The 25708-nt window shown below is 42.0% G+C and overlaps 1 protein-coding gene across 2 annotated transcripts in view; it reads left to right on the top strand.

Annotated features, from left to right (window-relative positions):
* ARL15 (ARF like GTPase 15) overlaps positions 1-25708 on the top strand; it is a 476807-nt gene that overhangs the window by 214185 nt on the left and 236914 nt on the right. For both annotated transcript variants that reach the window (XM_077462750.1, XM_077462751.1), the window contains one exon: positions 14604-14812. In XM_077462750.1, coding sequence (XP_077318876.1) covers positions 14604-14812 — 209 coding nt within the window. The remainder of the gene's footprint in view (positions 1-14603; positions 14813-25708) is intronic.

Consider the following 25708-nt stretch of genomic DNA (forward strand, 5'->3'; position numbering starts at 1 on the left):
ACCCTAATGCATGGAATGCATTAAGGTGATAAACCTCTAAACGTTGTGTTTTGGATCTATTATGTATTTTATAGGCAAACGCCATTACTGAGAATAGTGGCGGATATGGTCTGTCCGCAGTGGAGGGGTTAAGGAAGGAGAACCCCCATGATTCTGTGATGTCATTATTTTAAGAGAGATTTCTTATAAACATCCATTAATTCTGAAGAATGTGCGTGTTTAAATACCAATCTTTAAGTTGTAGTATGAAACATAAACAGATTCTGTTACAAGCCAGTGTGTTCAGCACATATTAATCACAATGACAAATTCTTTGGCGTTATTTGTTTTTATATTTATGCTCTGACAGGAAACCAGTGATTCATTTAAGAAGAGTGGCCCATCGTCTACCACCTCAGGACGCACTGTACTTAAAGGTCCACTCCGGTCAGTTCAGCACTCGGGGGGACACGGCCCACCTGCTGAATGGCTCAGGGGGTGATCCCAGCGTTCATTTTGTGCACCTGGCTACCCTACTGACTAAATCCCTGTACATGCTGATATCCTAATCTTCACAGCCTGGGAACATGTAAACCAGGGGTAGGCAACCTTGGCCCTCCCGCTGTGGTAATGCAAAAAATCCCATCATGCCTCCCCCTGATGTAAAACATTGTTGGTATTCCCAGGTACATACAACACCTCTCTCAAATCCCAATGCAGTCCCATAGTAACACACTGGAGCATTATTTTTTACAGGTACTTATATCAGAGTTTGACAAATTTTCTTGGAATCTAGGAGCCAGTTAAAAAAGTTAGGAGCCAGGTTTGTGTTTTTAACGACCGACAAAGCTATTTTAATTTTTGCAATAAAACATATCCAGTAAATGTCTTTGGTTAAAAAAAATAATCACAGTAAGTGTATTATTATTAGGTTTGTGTGGAAGTTAGTCTACAGATTATGTTATATACTGGAATTTTTCTTTTCTTTTTTAACACTAGTAATGGTGGCGATCAGCAACTTAGAGCAGGACTGCAATAGTGCGGCATATTATCTGACACTGGGTCGGAACTACCGTATTTATTGGCGTATAACACGCACCCCAAGTTTAGGAGGGAATTTAAAAGAAAAAAACTTATAGGAGGGAAGTTTAAGGAAAAAAACTTACATTTAAATGCCCATCAATGCAGCCTTGTCATTGTCATTTGCAGCCTTGCATTGCAGCCTTGTGATTCGTTTGCAGCCTTGTAAGTCGTTTGCGGCCTTGTGAGTCGTTTGCGGCCTTGTGAGTCGTTTGCGGCCTTGTGAGTCGTTTGCGGCCTTGTCAGTCGTTTGCGGCCTTGTCAGTCGTTTGCGGCCTTGTCAGTCGTATGCGGCCTTGTCAGTCGTATGCGGCCTTGTCAGTCGTATGCGGCCTTGTCAGTCGTATGCGGCCTTGTCAGTCGTATGCGGCCTTGTCAGTCGTATGCGGCCTTGTCAGCTGTATGCGGCCTTGTCAGCTGTATGCGGCCTTGCATTTGCAGCCTTGTCAGCCGTATGCGACCTTGCATTTGCAGCCTTGTCAGCCGTATGCGGCCTTGCATTTGCAGCCTTGTCAGCCGTATGCGGCCTTGCATTTGCAGCCTTGTCAGCCGTATGCGGCCTTGCATTTGCAGCCTTGTCCAGCCGTATGCGGCCTTGCATTTGCAGCCTTGTCAGCCGTATGCGGCCTTGCATTTGCAGCCTTGTCAGCGGTATGCGGCCTTGCATTTGCAGCCTTGTCAGCGGTATGCGGCCTTGCATTTGCAGCCTTGTCAGCGGTATGCGGCCTTGCATTTGCAGCCTTGTCAGCGGTATGCGGCCTTGCATTTGCAGCCTTGTCAGCGGTATCTGGCCTTGCATTTGCAGCCCTGTCAGCCGTATGCGGCCTTGCATTTGCAGCCCTGTCAGCCGTATGCGGCCTTGCATTTGCAGCCCTGTCAGCCGTATGCGGCCTTGCATTTGCAGCCCTGTCAGCCGTATGCGGCCTTGCATTTGCAGCCCTGTCAGCCGTATGCGGCCTTGCATTTGCAGCCCTGTCTGCCGTATGCGGCCTTGCATTTGCAGCCCTGTCTGCCGTATGCGGCCTTGCATTTGCAGCCCTGTCTGCCGTATGCGGCCTTGCATTTGCAGCCCTGTCTGCCGTATGCGGCCTTGCATTTGCAGCCCTGTCTGCCGTATGCGGCCTTGCATTTGCAGCCCTGTCTGCCGTATGCGGCCTTGCATGTCATTTGCCGTTTAAAAATGGCGCCGGTAGTTCTCGGCCGTTCTCGGCAGCTTTCGGGTATTTTCGGCCGTTCTCGGCTATTTTCAGCCGCACTCGGCCGTTCTCGGCAGTTTTGGAGCATTATTTTTTACAGGTACTTATATCAGAGCTTGACAAATTTTCTTGGAATCTAGGAGCCAGTTAAAAAAGTTAGGAGCCAGGTTTGTGTTTTTAACGACCGACAAAACTATTTTAATTTTTGCAATAAAACATATCCAGTAAATGTCTTTGGTTAAAAAAAAAAAAAAATCACAGTAAGTGTATATTATTATTAGGTTTGTGTGGAAGTTAGTCTACAGATTATGTTATATACTGGAGTTTTTATTTTTATTTTCTAACACTAGTAATGGCGGCGATTAGCAACTTGGAGCGGGACTGCAATAGTGCGGCATACTATCTGACACTGGGTCTGAACTACCGTATTTATCGGCGTATAACACGCACCCCAAGTTTAGGAGGTAATTTTAAAAGAAAAACACTTATAGGAGGGAAATTTAAGGAAAAAAACTTACATTTAAATGCCCATCAATGCAGCCTTGTCAGTCGTATGCAGCCTTGTCAGTCGTATGCAGCCTTGTCAGGACACGGAAGCCGCAGATGGCGGCAGAAAGCCCTAGCAACAGCGGGGGATTGGCGTATAACACGCACCCCTGATTTCCCCCTGATTTTAGGTTGAAAAAAGTGCGTGTTATACACCGATAAATACGTTAACTACTACTGACATCTCAAGTGACACTAATACAGGGCCAAGCAGGGAGATGACAAATAAATAAATTTTAATTAAGAAAAAATCCAGTTTTTACTTTAAATAAATCAGCCACCCCACACTCAATATTAGGCAAAAGACGCCTGCAATCACTTCCTTCTCTTCTCCACTTTGGGAAGGGGATGGGCTGGCAGTGAAAATGGGCAGGGGAAGCTCCATTAGCATTGCTTGTCTTGTCATACCAACAGCCACCACAAGAGGGCACCAGATTCCAGAAGGAAGCATAGGACTACAGAAGGGTGCAAAGCCACGGCCTCGACTACCGGCCGGCATGGCCTAATACGATCGCGTGCCGGGGGGGCACGCACGGAGATGGGATGCCCCAGCTGTGCCGCGCCAGGTTGCTAATTCTAGTCGCAAATGTAACCTGGCACTCGGGGTTTGTTGGACCCTGACTTATATAGTGCTGTCAATTTACACAGTGCTTTACGTATACTGTATATTGTCCAGCCACATCAGTCCAATACAATCGGCTCACAATCTTAAGCTCACTAACTCACATTCTAAAGCCAATTTAGACAGGATCCTATTAACCTACCAGCATGAGTTTGGGAGGAAACCCACACAGGCACAAGGAGAATATGCAAACTCCAGGCAGGTAATGTCATGGTTGGGATTCAAGCCGATGACCCTAGTGCTGTAAGGCGTAAGTGCTAACCACTTAGCCACTGTTTTTGTTTTTTGAAGAAAAGAGAAAACGTTGGGACTTTAAATGAGGCGGTGACCGGGTAAGGTCAATTGCCTCCACCCCTATCTAATTGAAACAAACAGGAGGTCTGGGGGTTGGGACTTTAAATGAAGCAGGTAGGTGTACATAGTTTACATTTATTGGAAGTCAGTGATAAGTTACATGAGGGTAATCATGAGTACACCAAGAAAACCAATATATTTTGTTCAAAGGATAAACATACAAAAATGACAATTAACCATTAATAATACAAATCGCATATTACAGGTGATAATTAAGTAAATAAAACCTAAACATTGGCATAAAAACACGCATTTCGTGGATTCATCCACTCTTCAAGACACATGGAAAACTGAATGCTGTAATATAATAGTAACAAGAATATCTGTAAGGTCTGACCCTGTCACGGAAGGAGATTAAAATAAAATAGAATAATTAGAGGTAATCTTGCCTAGGATAAACCCCCCAAAACCACTCTCAAAAGTACTTACATTGTCTGTGTCTATGCAGTAGCAATGTGCCAACATGTATCAGAAAAGCCCTAGGGGTATCACTGGTGGGAGCTGAGGTGGTAATGACAGACCATGACTCAACAAAGATGGTTTCCAAGGAAGGAAATTCCGAAAGATAATGGTCAAAAATGACCATGAGTGCTGAAAACAAAAGTGAGATTATAAAATAGATTGGAAACTGATATTATGTGGTACAACGGGTCATATGTCCTAAACTTGGTAAAGGAGAGGGTAATTAGATGCTAATGAGTGTATAGGTAAGGTTAGGTTAATGAGAGTAGAAGGTAAGGATGATGAAGAGGTGAAATACATAGAAAATTACCTGCCTGCTTGATTTAAAGTCCCAACTCCCAGTCTTCCTGTTTGTTTCAATTAGATAGGGATGGAGGCAATTGACCTTACCTGATCACCGCCTCATTTAACCCTTTAAAGTCCACATTTTTCAATGAGTTAACGTGACTCAAAATGTGCTCTACCAATTGGTGGAGCAGAAAATCAAAGGGTTAAAGTTCCAACATTTTCTTTTTTCTTCTCAAAAAAAATTAGGGATGGAAGCGCGCTTGTTTATATCATTTTAGGTCTAATTAATACCCAATTATATCATGTAATAATTAAATTACCCAATATAGAAATTCCCCCTCCTTCCACCGGGCTAATCCCCATGGGATGGGGTCTTTTTTTACCCCCCCCCACCCCCACATTTTAATAGTCTAATATCCCTGGCAGCTGCATGTGTCACATGTTACAGATAGGAGCAGTTGCTCCATCACCTTGGGAGCTGCGAGGCGCAATTCGGGTCTTCCTCCTCCCCTCCCTATAGGGTGGGTGGACCGCCCTGTACTAGGCATCGACATCACGCCTTATGCCATGGAACTGCTGTGCCACGCCTTTGGCGCCCCCGCTTTCCATCACATTTACACCTAGCAGCCAGGTGGTGGAACATTTTGACACTGTTTTGTCTGGGGTCGGTTTGACTCACATGGTGGCTCCAGCTTTTTACCTGCACACCTTGTGGATCACTAAGGCCGCGTACACACGGGCGGACTGTCTGACGGACTTGGTCCGCTGAAACGTGTTTCAGCGGACAATCCGCTCGTGTGTGGGCTTCAGCGGACTTTTTCGGCGGACAGTCTGGCGGACTAAGTCTTTCGGAATTTCCGTAATATTGTCCGTCCAAACTTGGTTTCAGCGGACAGTCCGCTCGTGAGTAGGCTAGTTCGACGGATTAAGTATGGCGCATGCTCAGAAAGGATTTACACGGCGAAAGGTTGCATTGCAGTGTATTGGACGTCGTATTTCTAGTCCCGTCGTACGTGCTGTACACGTCATCGCGCAAGCTTTCGGCGGACTGTCTGTTCATCGTGTGTGATCAAGTCCGTTCATTCGAAAGTAGGACGGACTTAGTTGGGCGGACAATCCTCTCGTGTGTACGCGGCCTAAGAATTGAAGTGTTTATTAGGTAAATTGACCTCATTTTTTCACCGATTTATGCTGCACTTTCCTTCTATCCTACCTATTCTCCTTGGTTAATATGGTTTCTTAAGATTCTTAATTTTCTCTGTATTTCACCTTTTCATCATCCTTACCTTCTACTCTCGCTAACCTAACTTTACTTATACACTCATTAGCATCCCATTACCCTATCCTTTACCAAGTTTAGGACATATGACCCATTGTACCACATAATGAGTTTCCAATCTATTTTATAATCTCACTTTTGTTCTCATCGCTCATGGTCATTTTTTTTTTTTTTTGTTTTCAAACGTTTTATTGAAAAAGATTCAACTGAAATACAAAGTATGAGTATCGGGAAATTCCCATGCAGAACCATACAAAGAAAAAGAAAGGGGGTGCAAACAGCAGTATTACATATCCATCGTTAATACAGCAAAATAACATAGTGATAAACAACTACCGTAAACAAAATGACATGTAATCAATGGTGAGAGAGATATTTCAAAAATAATACTCTGCATGGAACTGGGACAAACTCATGGGCTTTAATTGTTACATCCGACTAAATCAGAAGTATAATGAGCATGAGATACAATATAAGCAAAAAGAAAGTAGATACATAGAATGGAAAAGAAGGAAGAAAAAAAAAAGAACACAAGAAAATACAAAGCGAAAAAGAAGGAGAGTGGGAAGGAGAGACTAGCGTGGTCAGTGTGATAGTCGAAATATAAACCATGGATTCCATTTGGCCTCGTACAGAGGCATAGTGTCATGAAGAGTGTGGTAAATTTTCTCAGAATGCATCATAAGATCTACTCGAGACAAGACCTGTGGGAGAGGAAGCGAGGGGGACTTCCAGTTGAAAGCAATTGACCATAGCATGGCCAGGCAGATCGAATGAATCAACTTTCTCAGTGGTTTGGGAACATCTGGCGGGGATTGAAACAACAGAGCATGATGTGGTGTTAAAGTGATATGGAAGCCTGCCAACTTATCAATTATGTCAAAGAGAAGTTGCCATATAGGCAGTATCCGGTCACAGTCCCAGAAGATGTGTGTATACGAGCCTGGAAGGGGGCAGCCCCTAAAGCAACTGTTCGGAGCCTGTGGGAAGATTTTATGTAACCGCAGGGGAGTATAATACCACCTAGTAATCACTTTTATAGCAGTTTCCCTTACTGACAGGGATTTCGTGCATTGGCACATATTGCGCCAGGACTCCACCCAGTCAATTGAGTCACTAAGATCCCCAAGTTCCTGTTCCCAGGAGGCCCTATATTTCAGGTCATTTCCACCCGTCACCTCCTCAAGGTCCCGGTAGAGCAAAGAGATCAACCCCTTCTGTCTAGGGGCTGTATAACAGATCTCCTCAAAAGAAGTCGGGGGCGTTGAGTAGGGGCCTGGGTAATGATGAAGAAAGAAATGTCGAAGTTGCAAAAAATGGAGAAACTCCGTGTTGGGGATCTGAAATCTAACTTGTAGGTCCTGGAATGTGGTGAAGTTAGAGTTCACTATAAAGTCCTTAAGGGATATAAGACCCAACTCTATCCAAAGACGGAAAGCATTTAAGTGGTTGTGTGCAGTCAGGAACCTGGAGTCCCCCAAAAAGGAGGCACCACCAGGAGCCCGAGACACCAAACCATAAACGTGCTTATATCTATGCCAAAGGAGCATGCCATCCGAGACAAGCATATTCCCATAGGACTTAGTGTGGTTGGCCAAAGGAGGAATCCACATCATACCCGGAAGAAAAAGAGGCTTTACAGATTCTTGTTCAAATTGTACCCACGGAACCCTGGAAGCCCTGATATTCCATTGAGCCTGTTGCGAGAATCTGCTGGCCACATAGTACAGCCATATCTGTGGAACCCCCAATCCCCCTTTTTTAGAGGAGCGGTACAATATAGCTTTTGAAAATCTAGGAGGTTTATCTTGCCAAACAAAGCGAAGGAGGGAAGCTTGTACATCATTAAGATAAGACCTTGATAATCTAATAGGGAGGAAACGAAAAAAATATAAGAGCCTAGGAAGCACCACCATCTTTAGAGCGGTAATCCTGCCCATGAAGGATATATGAGGTCTGGACCACATCTTCAGGGTCATTTTAATTTTTTTGACAAGGGGTGGGTAGTTGGACGTGAATAATTTATTATAATGATCTGGGAGTGCTATCCCCAAGTAGGATAGAGATGAGTCCGGCCAGTGGAAGGGAAAGGACTGTTTGAGGTGTAAGAGATCTAACGGGGGGATACCTATAGGAAGGGCAGATGATTTAGACATATTGATGGTCAACCCCGATATCTCCGCAAATTTTGAAAGGGAGGCAAATAAATTGGGAAGGGAGATCAGAGGGTTCGTTAGGAACATGAGGACATCATCCGCATACATACAAAACTTATATGACAGGGGGCCTTTGTTATAACCAGAAATATCGGGGTTATTCAGAATATCTATAGCTAGGGGCTCAAGGGCAAGGGCAAAAATTAATGGGGAAAGGGGGCAACCCTGTCTCGTGCCCCTACCTACATTGAAGAAATCAGAGCAGCAGCCAGGGATTTTGATTCTGGTCATGGGATTCTTATAGAGGGTGTGGAAGGAATGCAAAAATTCTCCCCCAAAACCCATTTTTTGCAAAACTGAAGTAAGGTAGGGCCAGGCAACACTATCAAAGGCCTTTTGGATGTCCAGACTAAGTAAAAGTAAGCTACGGGAGTTAGAGTTGGCATCTTGGATAATATCCGAGGCCAAACGGATGTTGTCGGTTATCAGTCTGTGGGGAATGAAGCCGGATTGGAATGGGGAGATAAGACAGGGAATAAATTTAGCCAACCTGTCTGCAAGGATCCTACTGAAAATTTTGAGGTCATTATTCATAACGGATATGGGCCTGTAATTTTGTGGGAGGGAATGATTTTTGTCGGGTTTAGGTATCAAAGACATGTTTGCCAGCAACATCTCTTCTGGGAAACTGCCGCCACGCATCACCCAATTGAACAGGCATGCAAGTCTAGGTGCTAAATGGGATGCAAATTTCTTGTAATAGACTGCCGCAAACCCATCTGGACCAGGGGCTGAGCCCAATTTAAGGGATTTAATGACGTTCAAAACTTCAGTTGTGGAAACAGGTGAATTAAGTTGTTCAGACTGTGACTGAGATAGAGTGGGAAGGGGTATCGTGTCCAACCAGGAATCCACTGCCTGGGCCTCAATGTCTGTGTTAGGGGCTAACAGGGATGAATAGAAATTTCTAAAAATGTCTAAGACCTCTTTCGGGTGGGATGTAAGTTGTCCCTCTCTGTTGTTTAACTTATAGATATGAGGAGGGCGGGAAAGGCGGTTAAGTTTTCGTGCGAATGGTGAGGATGCCGAATTGTCTAAGAGGATGTGTTTAGCCCTTGCCCATCTAAAAGATTTCTCCACCTTGTTGGACAACAAGGAGTCCAACTCTAGCCTCTTGCTATCTATTTCTCGTCTAGTGGATTCTAAATGTAAGGCGGCTGTATTCCTGTAAAGTTGGTCCAGTTCGCGCGTGAGAGTCAGAATTCTACCATTGGTCATCCTATTGCGTATAGTTGAAACCTCAATAATCTTCCCTCTGAGGACTGCTTTATGAGCCACCCATAACACTGAGGGTAAAATATCGGGTTGAGCATTAAAGTTAAAATAGTCTTCAATGGCCTCTTCGATAAGGGGTATAAAAGAGGGATCAGACAGCAGGGCTTCATTAAGCCTCCAGGAATGTGGCGTAGGGGCCAATTTGATAAATGTGGTGGAAAAGGAGGTGAGGTGATGGTCAGACCAAACACAGGGGTGAATGACCGCTTTGGTTGAGTTGGCCAGTATAATGGGTGAGGTGAAGATATAATCCAACCTCGCTGAGCTATTATGGGGGCGGGAGTAAAATGTGAATTCTTTAATACCCACATTATGTGCTCGCCAGGTATCAGAGAGTTGAAACTCTACTAGATTACAATTTAGGGATTTGGGGAAGGCCTTAGATAGAGGTGTGTGAGTAGAGCGATCCAGGGTGGGATTCGCAACCAGATTGAAGTCCCCACCTATGATTAAATGAGAAGATTGGAATGAGGAGAGTTTATCAAAAAATTGCTTAAAGAAGGTAGCTGGTGCATCATTTGGAGCATAGACACTAGCAATAGTCAATTCTCTATTACATACTACCCCGTGGATGATCACATATCTACTCTCTGCGTCTTTATACACACGCTTAATGTCCATAGGAAAGGAAGAGTGCAAGAAGATGGCAGCCCCCCTGGACTTGGAGGAATGAAGGGTGTAAAATGCTTGGGGATAATTCCTATGAAAAAATTTAGGGTGAGATTTACGTGCAAAGTGGGTTTCTTGGAGGAGGAGAACCTTGGCATCCAACGTCTTATAAAAGTCAAAGGCCTTCCTCCTTTTATTAGGGGAGTTAAACCCCTGAACATTATGAGATATGCATGTAATTACCATTGATAAGATCTAAGATGAGGTTAGCTAAGAGAACCCCAGTATTGGAGTAAAATAACAGATACAAGGGGGTGGGGTGAAAAGCCCAAATTAGATTACCAGGGGCACTGCCATCCACTGCGTCCGATAACATCCGAAAACCACCTCCCCTCAGTGAAACAAAATATAGAAAAAAACCAACATATTCAGTCTGTATTATTAGAGAAGCAACCACCATCGCTAGTTGAGGGTAATAGAAAAAAAAAAGAGAAAAATAAAAACAAAAATCAAAAACAAAAACAAGCCAAAAAGAGTCAAGGAACTGGAACATATCCAGAAAATTGAACGTACCCAGGCTTAGCCTGTTCCAAAAGGAGTAGGGTCAGGTAACTAGTAAAGGGGAAAAAAAGAAAAAAGGTGAACTGTCCAATTACCTGATAACCCCAAAAACGGGAGAAATAAAGAACACCGAGACTACAGGGTCTCGAACCCAGCTCAGAACAAGCGTAAAAACACCAAGAATTCCACCAAAAAGGAAAAAACAGGAAATTTGCTGGGTGGGGGAAGCAGGCAGCAGCTCGAACCCGTGGCAGACCAACAAAGAGGCCCTTCCGGAACAATGTGTAGATTAGGGAGGATACCGTCATGGTGGCCATAAAGTTCAAGTGAGAGGCGGGTAGCCAGGGTTAGAAAACAGGGGGGGAACCCAAAAAGAAATGGCTCTGACTAACGTGGGCTGTCAGCGTTGTGGTCCCCGATTCCATAACGAATCCTTCTTCTGTCTCTCCGCGAGGGTGGAGTTTGCCAAATAGGCGCTGGTCTGGGGGTGGAGGGTGGTCTGTGAAGATCCGCTGCATTTAAGAGACCCAGCTTGACAAGGAGTTCTTGGCCCTCCTGGAGCGTAGTGACAGAGTAGGTGCTGCCATTGTGAGGCACCACTAACTTGAAGGGGAACCCCCATCTGTAGCGAATCCGGGCTGATTGCAGGGCAGAAGTAACATCCTTGAGGTTCCTCCTTCTCTCCAAAGTGGCTGGGGAAATATCCGGGAAAATTTGAATAAGAGCATCATCCAAAAGGATGCGCTGTTTGTTTCTTGCTGCACGCAATATGTCCTCTTTAACTAGAAAGTCTTTCATGCATAAGACAATGTCCCGTGGGGGTTTGTCTGAAGGAGGCTTCGGACGGAGAGCTCGGTGAATCCGATCGCACGTAAAGGAGGACGATTCGTGATCCGGTAGGAGAGATTTAAAGAGGCGGATAACAGTGGGTATCAGGTCTGTCTCCGATTCCGGGATCCCTCTGAGACGTAGGTTATTGCGCCTATTTCTATTATCGAGCTCCTCGATTTGCGACTGCATAGTCAGAACGGTTGAAACGAGGGTTTCATGTTCCCTGCTGAGATCATTATGTGCGAGCGCAAGTTCGTCGTGCTTGCTTTCCAGCCTGTCCGTCCTGGAACCCAGGGCCGCAATCTCCTGTGATAAGGCTTGCGAGGACTTGTGCAGCTCCGTTTGAAACTTGGACGCCAGCCTGTCGTACATAGCTTCCAGGCTGGCGTCCAGATCCGCCTTTGAGAGAGAGTTATTATCTCCTACCTGGGGCCGGAGCAAAGGAGAGCCCGCGGAGACTTGTGGTGAGGCGAGCGGGGAGGAGGTGATACCGCACCGCTCCGCGCCATCTTGGGCCATCACGTCGCTATCCCTCGTGCGCAGGAGATAGTGAGTTAAGGTATGTTGGCTCCCGCTGCGGGTTTTCTTCTTCTTTGACGGCATGCACCGTGATTAGGGGACCTGGAGGGTGTAGGTTGTGAAGTGCCAAACTGATTTTAAGCCCTCCAGGGCGCTGATAGAGTTCCGGGCGAGACGGAGCTATCTCTTCAAGCCGCCATCACGTTCAGCGCCGCGCATGCGCCCACCCGCTCATGGTCATTTTTTGACCATTATCTTTCGGAATTTCCTTCCTTGGAAACCATTTTGTTGAGTCCTGGTCTGTCATTACCACCTCAGCTCCCACCAGTGATACCCCTAGGATTTTTCTGATGCATAGACACAGACAATGTAAGTACTTTTGAGAGTGGTTTTGGGGGGTTTATCCTAGGCAAGATTACCTCTAATTCTATTTAATTTTAATCTCCTTCCATGACAGGGTCAGACCTTACAGATATTCTTGTTACTATTATACTACAGCGCTCAGTTTTCCATGTGCATGCTCTTGAAGAGTGGATGAATCCACAAAATGCATAGAGCTATTATATGCCATGTTTTTATGCCAACTATAGGTTTTATTTACTTAATGATCACCTGTAATATGTGATTTGTATTATTAATGGTTAATTGTAATTGCTGTATGTTTGAACAAAATATATTGGTTTTCTTGGTGTACTCATGATTACCCTCATGTAACTTATCACGACTTCCAATAAATTTTAACTTTTTACACCTGCCTGCTTCATTTAAAGTCCCAACCCCCAGTCCTCCTGTTTGTTTTACTTAGCCACTGTGCCGCAGAGAATTGTTTTGAAAGAGGCTGCAGCCCTACCCAGAAGGGCAGGAAAATATTATAAATAGCTCTTCTAAGGTTTTAAGTGCCTGTAAAAAAAAGTATCTGCTCTCTTGGAAGTTTGAGGCTGGATTCACACTATTGCGAATTGGATGCGGATTTTCCCGCATTCAGTTCGCATGTCAGGAGATTGTGACTGGCTCTCAATGGAGCTGGTTAACACCACTCCAGAGAAGCTCCAGGGTGAACTGCACAGGATTCCTGTGCGTCTTTTGGTCTGTTTTCAGGTCCTAATTCGGACCAAAATCGGACCTGAAATTGTAGAACAGGTACCCACCAGACTCCTCGCTGTGACACACTTCATACAACAGTGTGAACCCAGCCTTATTGTCATGAAAATTTGAATCGCATGGGTAGAAGACAATCCATACATGCTCTTCAATAAGCTCAAATTTATTGTAAGTCCATAAAAGATGTATATATACAGCAGATGTTAACGCCTTAGAGCCATATGGCCTTGTTCACACCAGTTCTGTTCAAAAACATCACAACATATATAGTGTAAAAACACCCCCCTCCTCCTTCATTGGTAAGAGATTTCCAATTAACCCAATGACTGTCAAATTGAAAACCAGAAAGAGGAGGGTTAAAAATTGTTCTGAAAAAGCAAACCACAAAACAAGAAAAAGAATAAAGAAATAATAAATTAAATGCATATATAATCCAAAATAAAAATAATTTATTATAACAAAATAGGAAAAGTGAATGAACAGGGAGAGATCAAAAAGACAACAGAATATGAAAATTGGTGTAAAAAGATAAAAAAATAAATTTATATAATTAACGTGTATGTAATTTCTGGTCCCATCTGAGGTTTAACCCCTGGGGGCCTCTGGTTTTTAAGCCTAAAAATCCACCAAGCTTCCCCAATTCAAGTCACTTACCTTTGTCCCCCTGGGCATTGGAGTCAACCTTTCAATGCCAGTGAGCCTAAAGGGGGACAATAAATCACATTCAATTTATTTTAATGATATCTACTGATCAGACCGACATTTGTCAATTTGTAATGAGATCTCAATGAAAGAAAAAGTCTCCCTTCGGTGTTCTGTTCCTCAAGGAGTAAAGCACATGTATTACTTTTATTCTATCTTCCTCAGTGCTACGACAGGTCAGACAGGGTGCCCTCTCCACCAACGGCCGCCTGACCACACAGCTAGAAAGGAGATTGCTGCTTTTATGGATGGGACTTCTCCCCAGATAAGCTCCTTATGACTAATGCAAGGGAAGGGAGGCTTGTCAGCTAAAATGCTTACAGGGGGAGAATGTGCCATAGTGTTCAGACCCCCATGGAAGGAGGAGAGGTGCTCTGTCTGTCTGTCCCTATCTCTAGCCCCTCTTTTTTTTCTCCTGTCTTTGTCCTGCTAGCAAGATTTAACCTTTACTTGAAAATGCAACAGGAAGGGCGAGGAGATCTCCCTTAAGTGAGAACAATTTCCATCTTAGACAGCTGTTAACAGAACATTGGTGCCCATTGGTGGATTTCTGGGGCTGCCCTGTACATGGAGTTTTAGTGTCTTTGAATGCTGAAGCTGCTGTATAGACAAATGTTCCAGCACCTAAGGGTACCCTCCTTCCTTTTTTTTTTTTTTTTTTTTTTATTAAGTTTAGCAGCAAATGGCCGGTGTACTAAAGAAACACATTGTGCATTAACCTGTTCTATTGTCATTTTTGTTTGACTAGTTTTACAGTAATGGGTATTGCCTTTCCTTATTTTGTTCTATTCCTGAAACTCTGGCTCTGAGAAGAGGGCTTTTTGTGTGCAGATTACAAATATAGATTATTAAATATACATATGGGAAACTTCTTCATGTGCTATGACCATAAAGAATATCATGGAACTGTATAATTTATTGCATTATACACATGATCATTATATCCATTGTGTGCACTAAAATTTTCCCTTTGCTTTGTGCAGGAGCAGCCAATATCCGGAAGTACTGGAGTCGTTATTATCAGGGATCTCAAGGTGTAGTCTTTATTCTTGATAGTGCCTCATCAGAAGAAGACCTAGAAACTGCCAGGAATGAGCTCCATTCCGCACTTCAGCACCCACAACTATGCACTTTACCGTTTTTAATATTGGCTAATCACCAAGACAAACCAGCGGCTCGTTCCATACAAGAGGTAGGCTTATTCCTCTATTTTAAATCTAGTTTGACAGGGATTATGCGTATGACTCATCTGCTAGGGGCCAGAAGATTTCCTGTTTAATAGTGCTTGGTCAGTCTCCGTTTACCACCTTTTCGTGCCATGAACCTGTATAGTCGGTTTTTATGCTTTGCATTCTAGCAGCTATGCAATAGTTGTATTACAAGCCAAAACTTCAGGAAAACTGTAGATATCTGCTACTCCCCCCTAACTCGGTGTACCATCCTCACTTGCCAATTTCCTTATCCCACCACCACTTTCTCTATGGCCCACCACCACTTTTTCTACACCCCTTCCCCATTCCCCCCCACTTACACTTCAGGAGTTTCTATTAATAAGAAATGCACTGCTATTCAGGAGGCATTCGAGACATTCTGTAAAATGTTACAATGGCTGCTTAGGCACAGTTGACGTTTCTAAATGCTCCCTATAAGATCTCACTTTGATTTCAGGAGGTAAAGTGGAACTTCACTCCATAATGATTAGACATTCGTTTTAATGACTCTGCCCCCTCTGTATTTTTCCAATAGCCATGTTCCCCATCACATATCCCAGGAAGTTTATTATTTAGAGAACGACCTAGGAGGTGAGCTGCATTGGGGTACCAGGCTGCCTGAGTATGGAGCAGGCAGCTAACTAAAGAGGACCAAGATAGTAGCACGGGACACAGGTTGTCACACCCATGCAATGAGTTGCTGCAGGATCCACTGGGCAGGTGAGGGTGTATTTTGAAGGGAGCTCGGCATAATAGTAAAGGGAGGATTAGATGGGATGGGGAGGAGAGAGAGAGAGAGAGAGAGAGAGAGAGAGAGAGAGAGCGAGAGAGAGAAGATCCTTTTTAGTAATGATACTCAGCCAATCAGATTCTTAATTTACTGGGGCTGTTTCGGATTTTAAGTCCTAAATGAGTCCATCCTTAAACCACAACCTTCTGAGATTTTATTATGTAAAAATGTCACTGTGGTTATTGTGAGTTTTACCAGACTTGCAGAGTTCTCCATTGGTTGGTTTCACTTTTTTTTTTTTTTTTTTTTTTTTTTTTTAAGACCTTCTTCACACATGCACACATTTATGGTTGTACTTCTTCTGATTCGTTTGGCATATAATAACATCTAGAAGACATCTTTGACCCAGCATCTCAGTTGAGAAAGTAGATGCTGATCCTCCAATAGTACGAAAACATAATAGAAAGCGTGCTGGTAGGTTAAAGGATCAAGCTGCTGGCAAGAAATAGTTACATACACTATATATCAAATATAATGAATAGCTTGCCGTACTAAATGTGATCCTGTGCAACCACAATAAAATCCAAAATCAAATCCTAAATCCATATTTCTGTGTATAAAAAATACAGAGTTTTGATTAAAAAATTGTGTTCAACCAGATTTTGTGATCACCATGTGGACCATCGCCAACCATGAGAAGTGGACTCTTACCGGAACAGATAGACCCCACTACAGAGTCAAATCAGTCTGGGATTCATCATAAGGGGGTCCGACCCACGCTGCTTGGTTGGAACTTTGCAATGTTTCACACTCTTCAATATATATATTGGCGTCAATAGCAATCAGATAATTCTTGGAGTTCACAATAAAACTAGGCATCATTTTTAAAAACCGTTGTTGTGAACAAAATGTAAGAACTTCATAAAGCCCCATTCCTATACGTTTATCTGTGGTGAGGAAAGGCCCTTTCCAGCAGGCGAAAAAAATCTCCAGCTCCTACGACCATGCAAGGCAGTTATGGCCATTCACACGCACTCCAACTCTCATACACGGGTTCAACGAGGTAATGCCATTTCTGATTGAACACAGTTTTTTTTTAGTTGACACAATGGGGATTCTGTCATTCAGCTGAGCCTATTACCACATATTTTTATACACTTAAATATAGACTTATGATTTGATTTTGAATTTTATTGTGGTGCACAGTATCACATTTAGCGTGGCAAGCTTTTTATTCCGACCCTTAATAGATCTAGTTTGGCAAGCATCTTATGCACAGCCACTCAGTCCAACAGATGTGCAGGGGTCAGAGTCAGACTTGTCGCCATTCCCTTAACCCTCCACAGGTTTAGAGTGTCCCAACTCCAACATAGTTGGTGCCAGTCTGTGTTTCCCTATAGGTGACTATTTCTTCTCCATTTTCCATCAGACTGAAGGATATAAGTCATTGCAGTCATTTTAGAAGCGGGTCACTCTTCTAAAAACTTAGAGAACATAGAGAAAACCAGATGAGGGCAGCAATGTTATACTATGGGTTTTGATGTCGACCTGGAGTGCAGCTTTAAATAAAAAATCATCAGTTTAAACACCACAGTCTTCTTTCCTTTGCAACAGTAAGCTGTCACCCAGTAAATCCTCGCTATAAATCAATGGAGTCTTTCAAACATTGTAAACTGCGTTTTGGCAGCTGTCTGCAGCCATATAACGTTATCATGCGGTAAAATAGTGTGAAGAAATTCCTGTCGTATGAATAGTTTGACAACTCCCTTTTGTATTTTTAAGTTATTGTATTGTTTGACCTCGAAGATTTTTGAACTGCTCAGAGCAGACCGTTTCTTTTGACATCCTTATTTTGCAACCATCCTAATTGGTGAAAAATGGTATCATTCCTTTTTCTGATTGTGTTATAGCAGAATAAAAATCTGTGAGTTACGTGCTGCATCTCCATGTGAAGCCAAACAAATTCTTAGTTAAAATACAAATACTGTATGGGGGTATGTTTGGCTCTAGAATTCTGTTCAGCCAGTCTTGTGATTTACAAACCTTGAACACTGTATATCCTTGCAAGCTTGTGTATAGTTTCTAGTTTCTGCTCTGCTGCTTTCTATCTCATCTTCTTTTTTTATTTCATTGTTAAATGAATCGCTAACATTATGCAACTGATTTATTACCCAATTACTGAGTCAGGCTGGCTGTAGATGGATTGAGATTCGACCGGTTTAGCAGGAACTAGCCAAATTTCGATTTGGGAGGGTGGATTGCTCTGTCCACCTCACTTGTGTGGATGGAGGGTTACGCTATTATTATTATTTTATTTATTTTTAAAACGGCCTGCTGGCTCATGGGGAAAAAAAGGAAAAGTGAATCTTCTATCCCTATCCAGTTACAACACCTTAAAAAAATAAAAAAAGGGGAAAAAAAAAGACCTTCGTGCCCTACATAATTTTCTTGAAAAAGAGTTGCAGCTGAATGTTCAGTGTAACAAACGTTTAACTGGTTTAAGGATTTAGCCAAGGCTTCCTGATGATGTCAGATGGCAAAACGTACATTGAAGCGTAGTTCACCGGTCATGCCACTTCTGGTCCTTGCCTTTAGTTTTTCACCAATCGGCTAGTGGAACGCACAGTGGCTCTAGAGCATGAGCAGAGCAATGGCGCTCCCTCAAACAATCTATGCAAGTTTTCCTAGTGCCAGGGAGGGCACTCTACAATGTAAGCAGCTTAACTTGTTTTAACCTGTGAGTAATAAGCATTATTACGCTATCCAGTTCCTCTTTGTCTGGTTACCATTGTCAATGGAATGGAAAGTAAGTGAAAATACCACATTTTGAGTTGTCACCAGAACCTGAATAAACAAGAAATCTTTTAATGTGGAGACCTAATGTAGTGTCCGCAAAGAGGATTTCTCACTTTGGGGTGATTTTACACCTGTTCCTTTTGTTTTTGAGACAGGAAGTGAAAGGAAATATCCCTACAATCTAAAAAGGGTAAAGTTTCTTAAATCTTCAACAATGTTTTTTCTAGCTGGACTGTTGAAAGCACTTAAAGAAATTGGTTAAATGTTTTATACAATTATCGGGGCAATAATACCTGCAATAACAGAAATAGTAACTAGATGTGTAGAAATCTTCAAGAGTCTAATGCTTTTTACATTTTAATGGATTTTAGATCATGGAGGCTATGGCTTTTTTTTGTTTTGTTGACGGATACAAAATGTGGGTGTAGAAATAATGGTTGCCACCCAGGCACCTACCATTTTCGGAAGTCAGGCCAGCAATTACAGCCTCCATGCTTCTCTTGTGACACGTTCATTTTAAGGGCCCAGGGAATGTTTTTTGACAACTGGTATGAGTAATGTAGTGTCTGCAGTTATGGCAAATTACAAAGTGCCAAGGTTAGGAGAAATATTCCCCATGTCTAGAAGTAAGATGATGGAAAGGTCTGTAAGCTTTTAATTCTTCACTTTTATTCAGAGTGGAAACTAAAGTTGACACTGAAGGTATGCAAATAGCTTTTAGACTGTAAGCGCTCACAAGCAGGGCCCTCTCTCTAGTCTTGCATGGAATTGCATTGTCTCCCGTAAAAGAAGTATAGCCAAATCTATTTTGGCTATACTTCTCCTGTAGGTCGCAGAAAGTGCAGTTCGTTCTGCACTCCTGTGACCCATTTTCAGCCAACACCTGGCTAAAGCCCGCTGTCGGCTGACATCACTCAGCTAGTCCAGGCTCTGGAAAGATCCTGAATGTACAGTCATCCATCCAGTCCTGGACTGGCAGCAGGATCAACCTCTCAGCAAGCTGCTCCCGCCCCCTGCGCAGCTTAGCATTGCAGTGAGAGCTGGAGGGGCAGAGCAGAGATCTGGTGACTCACTGGATTGAGTACACTTAGATGAATATATACGTTTTTCTTTATTTTTTCTTTATTTTTTCTGAAACCGAAACATCTCTCTTAATTTTGTACAAACTGATGGCGCTATAGTGCCTTGAAAAAGTATTCACACCCCTTGAAATTTTCCACATTTTGTCATGTTACAACCAAAAAACGTAAATGTATTTTATTGGGATTTTATGTGATTGACCAAAACAAATTGGCACATAATTGTGAAATGGAAAGGAAATGTTAAATGGTTTTCATAATTTTTACAAATAAATATCTGAAAAGTGTGGCGAACCAACTTTGATAGCTTCATCAAAAACTTCATAAGCTCACAATGTTGATTATATCTACTTATCCCAAGAGATCTTCCAGTGCTAGATGGTCTCAGACTAGTGTCCCCAGCTAGGATATGGTGTATTGCAAATCAGGTGGTCTTCAATCTTATGTCTTTTTGTAATGCTTGCTTTTTCTGGGTCAGTGACTCAAAGTTTAGAGGCTAGGTGACAGTCTTTTCATTTCTCTGACAGTACTTGGAGATATCCAAAACCTCATAGCAAGAAACTGATTAACAATTTTTTTTTAGATGGTAATAATTCTAGATATCCTTTGGCCTTTTTTAATCCAACTTACTTCAGGTTTTTATACAACTTTAATTTTATATTCTGGAAGCGCAATGGTGAATCATCCTCCTAAAATTGACTGAACATGTGGGTAAAAAAATCCTGTATCGTATACCCATGTCAACACCATACGAAAAGTTTATTTTGTTTTACAACATTAATGACATTTCAGCCTGCATCGTGAAACTTAATACCATGTTGTAGGGAGTATTGTCTTTTACAGTTTCTTCCCATTACAGTTTGTGTTGGAACCTTCAGTACCACTTTTATTCTCATCCAAGAAATCATTTGTCCTTGGCGAGATGCAATGATCTACTGTATTTAACTATAGTCTAACAAACTCAATAAAATGTTGTGAATATTATTGTGAATTTGTTTCTTCTATTTCTTCACTTAATCCTTTTTGTGAAGAACGCAAGACCAAAGTTCAGGTGCTCTTCCTGCCAAGGAGAGGTTTGTACAGACAAATGTAAAAGATGTCTCCATTGGACTCAAATCTGATGACAAGAGATGGGAAAAATTATAGCGCAAAGCATAATGGCCAAATTTACAATGGGCTTCAGCCTTAATTCACTGCAGATGGTCAGATTATGAACTCGTGATTTTGTTTTTCTTGTTTGGGAGCTGTGTGTTTTGTGAAGCTTGCAGTCATTTGAGTCTCAAAGTAACCTTATCTATCAGGGAAGGAAATAGATTACATTTTTATTTTTATACTGTAGCTTCTTTCCCCCATTGGTATAAGGCCATTATTAAACTTTTTTTTTTTTTTTTTTTTCTATGCGTTAATTGTTTATCCTATAGATTTAAAGTATATGTACTTTTTAGGTTTTTAGTAGGGAGGAGTTTAAATCCCATGTTTTAAATTTTGTCCAATTGAAAAGTTTTCCCCTTCACTTCTTCTGGAGATGCAGCAAAAGGTGATGGGGAAGTCCCCTCTTTGACAGTTGTCACTGAATCGGTTATCCGTGTTGAAAGATTTAGCCTCGCTGCTTGTTTTTGTATCTACACTCACAATAGGGTGACTCTACCAAACAGCACTGTAAACCTTGCAGTGGTTGTAATTTCAAACTCTATGGAACATGTTCGCTTGGGGCCATTTCACGCGGGCACCTGGAAGGCAGTAAGAACAGGCAGCTAAGTGGTTTTACCATTTCTAGGCCACTCAACTAAAGCCCACAGGGTTGTACACATGATGCGGCTATTTTAACCTAGTCTGAAGAGTCTGAAAGGTGGCACCGCCTGTCATACATGCCCATTCAGATCATTGTAAGCATGCCGCAACTGTGAGCCAAAAGCTTGTCTCAGTTGCAGTATGGTGGTGTGTGTGTTTTTTTTTTTTTTAAGCGGACATTAAGGAGGTGCCAGGATCATGTCTTTTATGCCTGCCAACTGCTGATATACCACCCTACTGAAATGCCATCCACCGCAGTTTGCTTTTCAAAAGGTGGGAAGCAATGCCGCCAGTGTGAAAGAGCCCTTAGCACAATTACTTCTATCCCAGCATATGAAATACCATGCATATTCTAAGCTTGCACTAAATTACTTTGTTCTAAACCAACATACATAATAGCCAACACTATAATGGGTTTAAGCGGCCTTTATGTAATGAATGTAAAAAAATCTAGTGATCAATTCCAAAGAGGGCATTTAGGGAGACTATGAATTATTTAAATCCGTATTTCTCTTCTATACCTATTATAAAAGCCTTCATCTACCCACTGATGTTACTCTGGTTTTGCGTATACTTTTTAGGCCTCTTGCACATGGTACTGATGTTTGAGCATCTGCTTTTTTGGACGTAATTTCAGGTGTTTGTGTTCGCTCGTGTATATATATATGAGTTGTTGGCGCATTCGCCTCCACACAATAAATTACTAGGGAAAATGCATTAATATCTATGCTCATATGTGCATATCTGTGTGCATTTTGTGTGTACCAGCACAAAATACTGACGGGGAACGCAGATTTTTCTTATTTTTATTTTTTTCCACTCAAGAATTCGCATCGTTTGTTTATGCGCCTGTGTGTACAGTCACTTTGTAAACAATGGGCTGCATTTTTGATCACTAAAAAAAACCCCACTGTACTGAGCTTTTTCAAGCTGCAGTGTGCAAAAGGCCATACATTTATGACTTGCACATATAATATATATATAAAAAAAAATATATATATATATATATATCTGAGCAATATTTTTATTTATTATTTTAAATACTCCAGAATTTGTATAGTGAGTGGGTTAAACTTTGTCGCTTTAGTTTACTTTTGGCCCCTTGTAAATTTTAAATATGGTTTTTGTCTGCTTGCATTGATGCAAGTAAATTTTTACCAACCTGTTTTTTTTTTTAAATATTTTTTCCCCCCCATTATCTGTGTCTATGATAATATTCAGACACAAACACATGCATGTATCGGTTATGTTCTACTGTGCTATGTGTACAATTTTATAACCTTTTAACCATTACAGATTTTCATTCTTTTTATTTTTTTCCCCCCAAGTCGAGCTCTTTAACTAGTATGATTTGACTACTTTGAACTTCTAAAATGTTTTCAACTGAATGTCTTTTATGAAGTTCCCTACTAAATAAGTAGCAAAAGGAAGCACTCAGACTGAACCTTTTTGCATCTCTGATACTCCATTCCATTCTTCATTGAAAAAGGAAAAGGGTTTTTTTTTTTTTTTTCTCTTCCCTTTTGGTCGGGTCTTGCAGAGGTTACCTTTGTAGAGCAGTTTGAATGTCAACTCGACCGCACAAACTTGTCGTAATGAAGGTAATGTCAAGGGCAGTCTGTGCCTATTATATCTTCCTAAAATGAATCTGTGTGGTCTTTTTTAGCAACTCTTCTAAGGAATAAATGGTGAGGCATTCTCCTTTCTTGTCGGCAGAATGAATAGTGGTATCAGGATAGACAGGCTCCCTAAATTATGCAGTGAATTTACGGTCACACATTCTCTGTGGATCAATGGTAGAGTCTATATGTTCGGGGTAAACAACATTCACTTCCACATATGTAGAGCACATGCTCAGTTGACACAAAGTGTTTATTTTATTATAGCTGTTTTTTTTTTAAGACTTCTTTACGCGTTTACTTTGTCTTTTATTTCCAGATGGCTCCATCACCTTGTCAAATTTGGCTTATCTAGCTACCCAAGATACAGAAAATCATATGTTGCACTTATAGGGATTATGTCACCAGCTAAAAAAAATGTATATACATAACAGCTCATCAAGTAGACCAAGAACATTTTTTTCTGCCGAGTGTCTGTCGTGTGCAGAGTGTTAAGTTATAACGCAAAATAAATTTTTGGAGCCACCATGACGAATAATTGTCTTGCAGTGTCCAGGGGATTAGTAGAACTCTTGACTTGGTTTGTTGCTGTAATGACAATGACTTACTACGTAACCATGTTTATTTTTTTATTTTTTTTATGGATTTAGGAAGGGTTAGATCCTCTGTCAGATTTTTCTGTCCCTGTTTGGGAGATTGTGCCACACTTTTGCTGGGGGCTGAGCTTCCAGTTTACCCTCTCCATATAGTCATAAGGAAAGTAGTCTGGGCAGTAAAGAGTAGAAGGTCCAAAAAAATTTTGAATCCAGAAAGATTAAGCAGGAAATGTAGGTCACAGGACTTTTCATCTGGCCACAGCACTAGGAGTGAGGGGAGCGAGGGTTTGGCTGGAGTCCTGCATTAAATAGAAAATGACAAAATCCCTGACTTTTTCCCTAGATAAATACATGGCAGTGCAAACACTGATAAGAATAGTAGTGATTTATGCCTTAACTTAAGCCTAGTAGACATGATGCGAATATCGGAAGAATGATTGTCTTCTTTTTTTATATTCTAGTCTCATATCAAAAAGCAATAGGATACTTAAGTTACAAAAAGTCTTGTAAGACCGAATTAAACTTTGGAAGTATTGTAATGTATTGTTTTCTTTCGTTTCCAAGCATGCCTGCTCTTGGTCACACAATTGTTTTGTACACATACTATATTACACAAAAAAAATCATTCATTCTGTTTTTCTTATGAGAAACATTTTTGTACTTCTCCCTTCGAAATCTTTGTACGCATAAATAGTTTATCAGACAGTCGCTCCGAAATCTTTTATTTTTTATTTTTGCCCAGTGTTCTCATGCGCCTTTAGTCTGCTCTTGTGTCATGAGACAAATTTGCCTTTTATTTACGGTTAAAACACTGAGCTAAGAGCACAATTGATAGCCAGAGATCTATACTAGATTGGATCTTTACACTGCCACGATCTGTAATCCTTTAGGTTATCACTGGTGGTTTATTTGAATGTTTTTTCAAGAGTAGATATGCAATTCATTATTTTATAACATAAGTAATCTACTTTATCAGCTCAGCAGTAAAATATTCTAGGTCCTATATTATGATTTCTAAGTTCTATTTTCACTTTGCAACTGTGCTAATCAGCCTCCTCTTGGTCTTTCCCCAGTGAGAGTTCATCTCCAGCTCACAGATTGGTCCTTTCCCATTTAAATCCCATCTCCAGCACATGCAGTAGTCCTTCCCCATTGAGATCCCATCTCCAGCACATGCAGTAGTCCTTCCCCATTGAGATCCCACCTCCAGCACATACATTGACCCTTCCAGGGAGATCCCACCTCCAGCAGACACACAGTGGACTTTTTCGAGTGAGATCCCACCTCCAGCACACACACTAGACTTTTTTCCAGTGAGATCCCACGTCTAGCGTACACAGAAGTTTGGTTTTTCCCTGTGTCTCTGTTCCAGCACACACTTTCCAGTTTCTCTTCCAGAAGCTCCTTTTGTGATCACTCATCCACCACACAAACCATATATTTGAACATTGTTCATGTTCACCCCCATAGGCAGTGCTGAGCCCAGACAAGGTATGGAAGATCAACACTACGGCTAGGTTCACACTGCTGCGATGTCCATGATCGGATGTGATTCGCACCGTACTGCAGTGCAAATCACATGCAATCTCTGTGCGATGCGATTTCAGCCATATAGATAGTATGGCTGAATTCGCATCGCATCCGGCCCTAATTCATACAGGACCCTTTTTTTGGTCCGCAGCAGAATCGAATCGCATGGGTGTTCACACCATGCGATCCGATTCCTGTCCGAGTTTGCAGATCGCACTGCGATGTGCAAACTGATTTGGAGGTGTCATTAACTTTTAACTGACACTCCCAGCAGTTCGCATAGGGCAGTGTGAACTGCCACCGGGAGACATGCGATTCAGGAACCCGCAGCGGGTTCGCAGCGTTCCCGCATCGCAGCAGTGTGAACCTAGCCTCAAGATCAGTTTGGCAGCAGTCTTTGCCACTCCTCCCTCTGCAAAGTAATTTTCTCATTATTTATTATGTATTCCAGGCTTGTGTTTGGACATGCATAGGTTTCTTACCTGTATTCTGCCCCTAACACACATACATCACTCCCCAGTATCCATATCAGCATTACGATGATACTCCAGTACACAGTCCCATCAGTGACCAATCAAGGTGAATATGAGTTAACTCTCAGTAATCAGTTTCCCTAGAAGCATTTACCCCTTGGTTACCTGTCTGCAGTGTGTATTTAATGCATCAATCCCTCAATTATGAATTGTGTGTGTGTGTGTGTGTGTGTGTGTGTGTGTGTGTGTGCTTTAGCTCCTCA

This window comes from Lithobates pipiens, unplaced genomic scaffold, assembly GCF_037356315.1.
Source record: "Lithobates pipiens isolate NorthernLeopardFrog02 unplaced genomic scaffold, aLitPip1_a1.2 Scaffold_3, whole genome shotgun sequence".
NCBI classification, from domain to species: domain Eukaryota; kingdom Metazoa; phylum Chordata; class Amphibia; order Anura; family Ranidae; genus Lithobates; species Lithobates pipiens.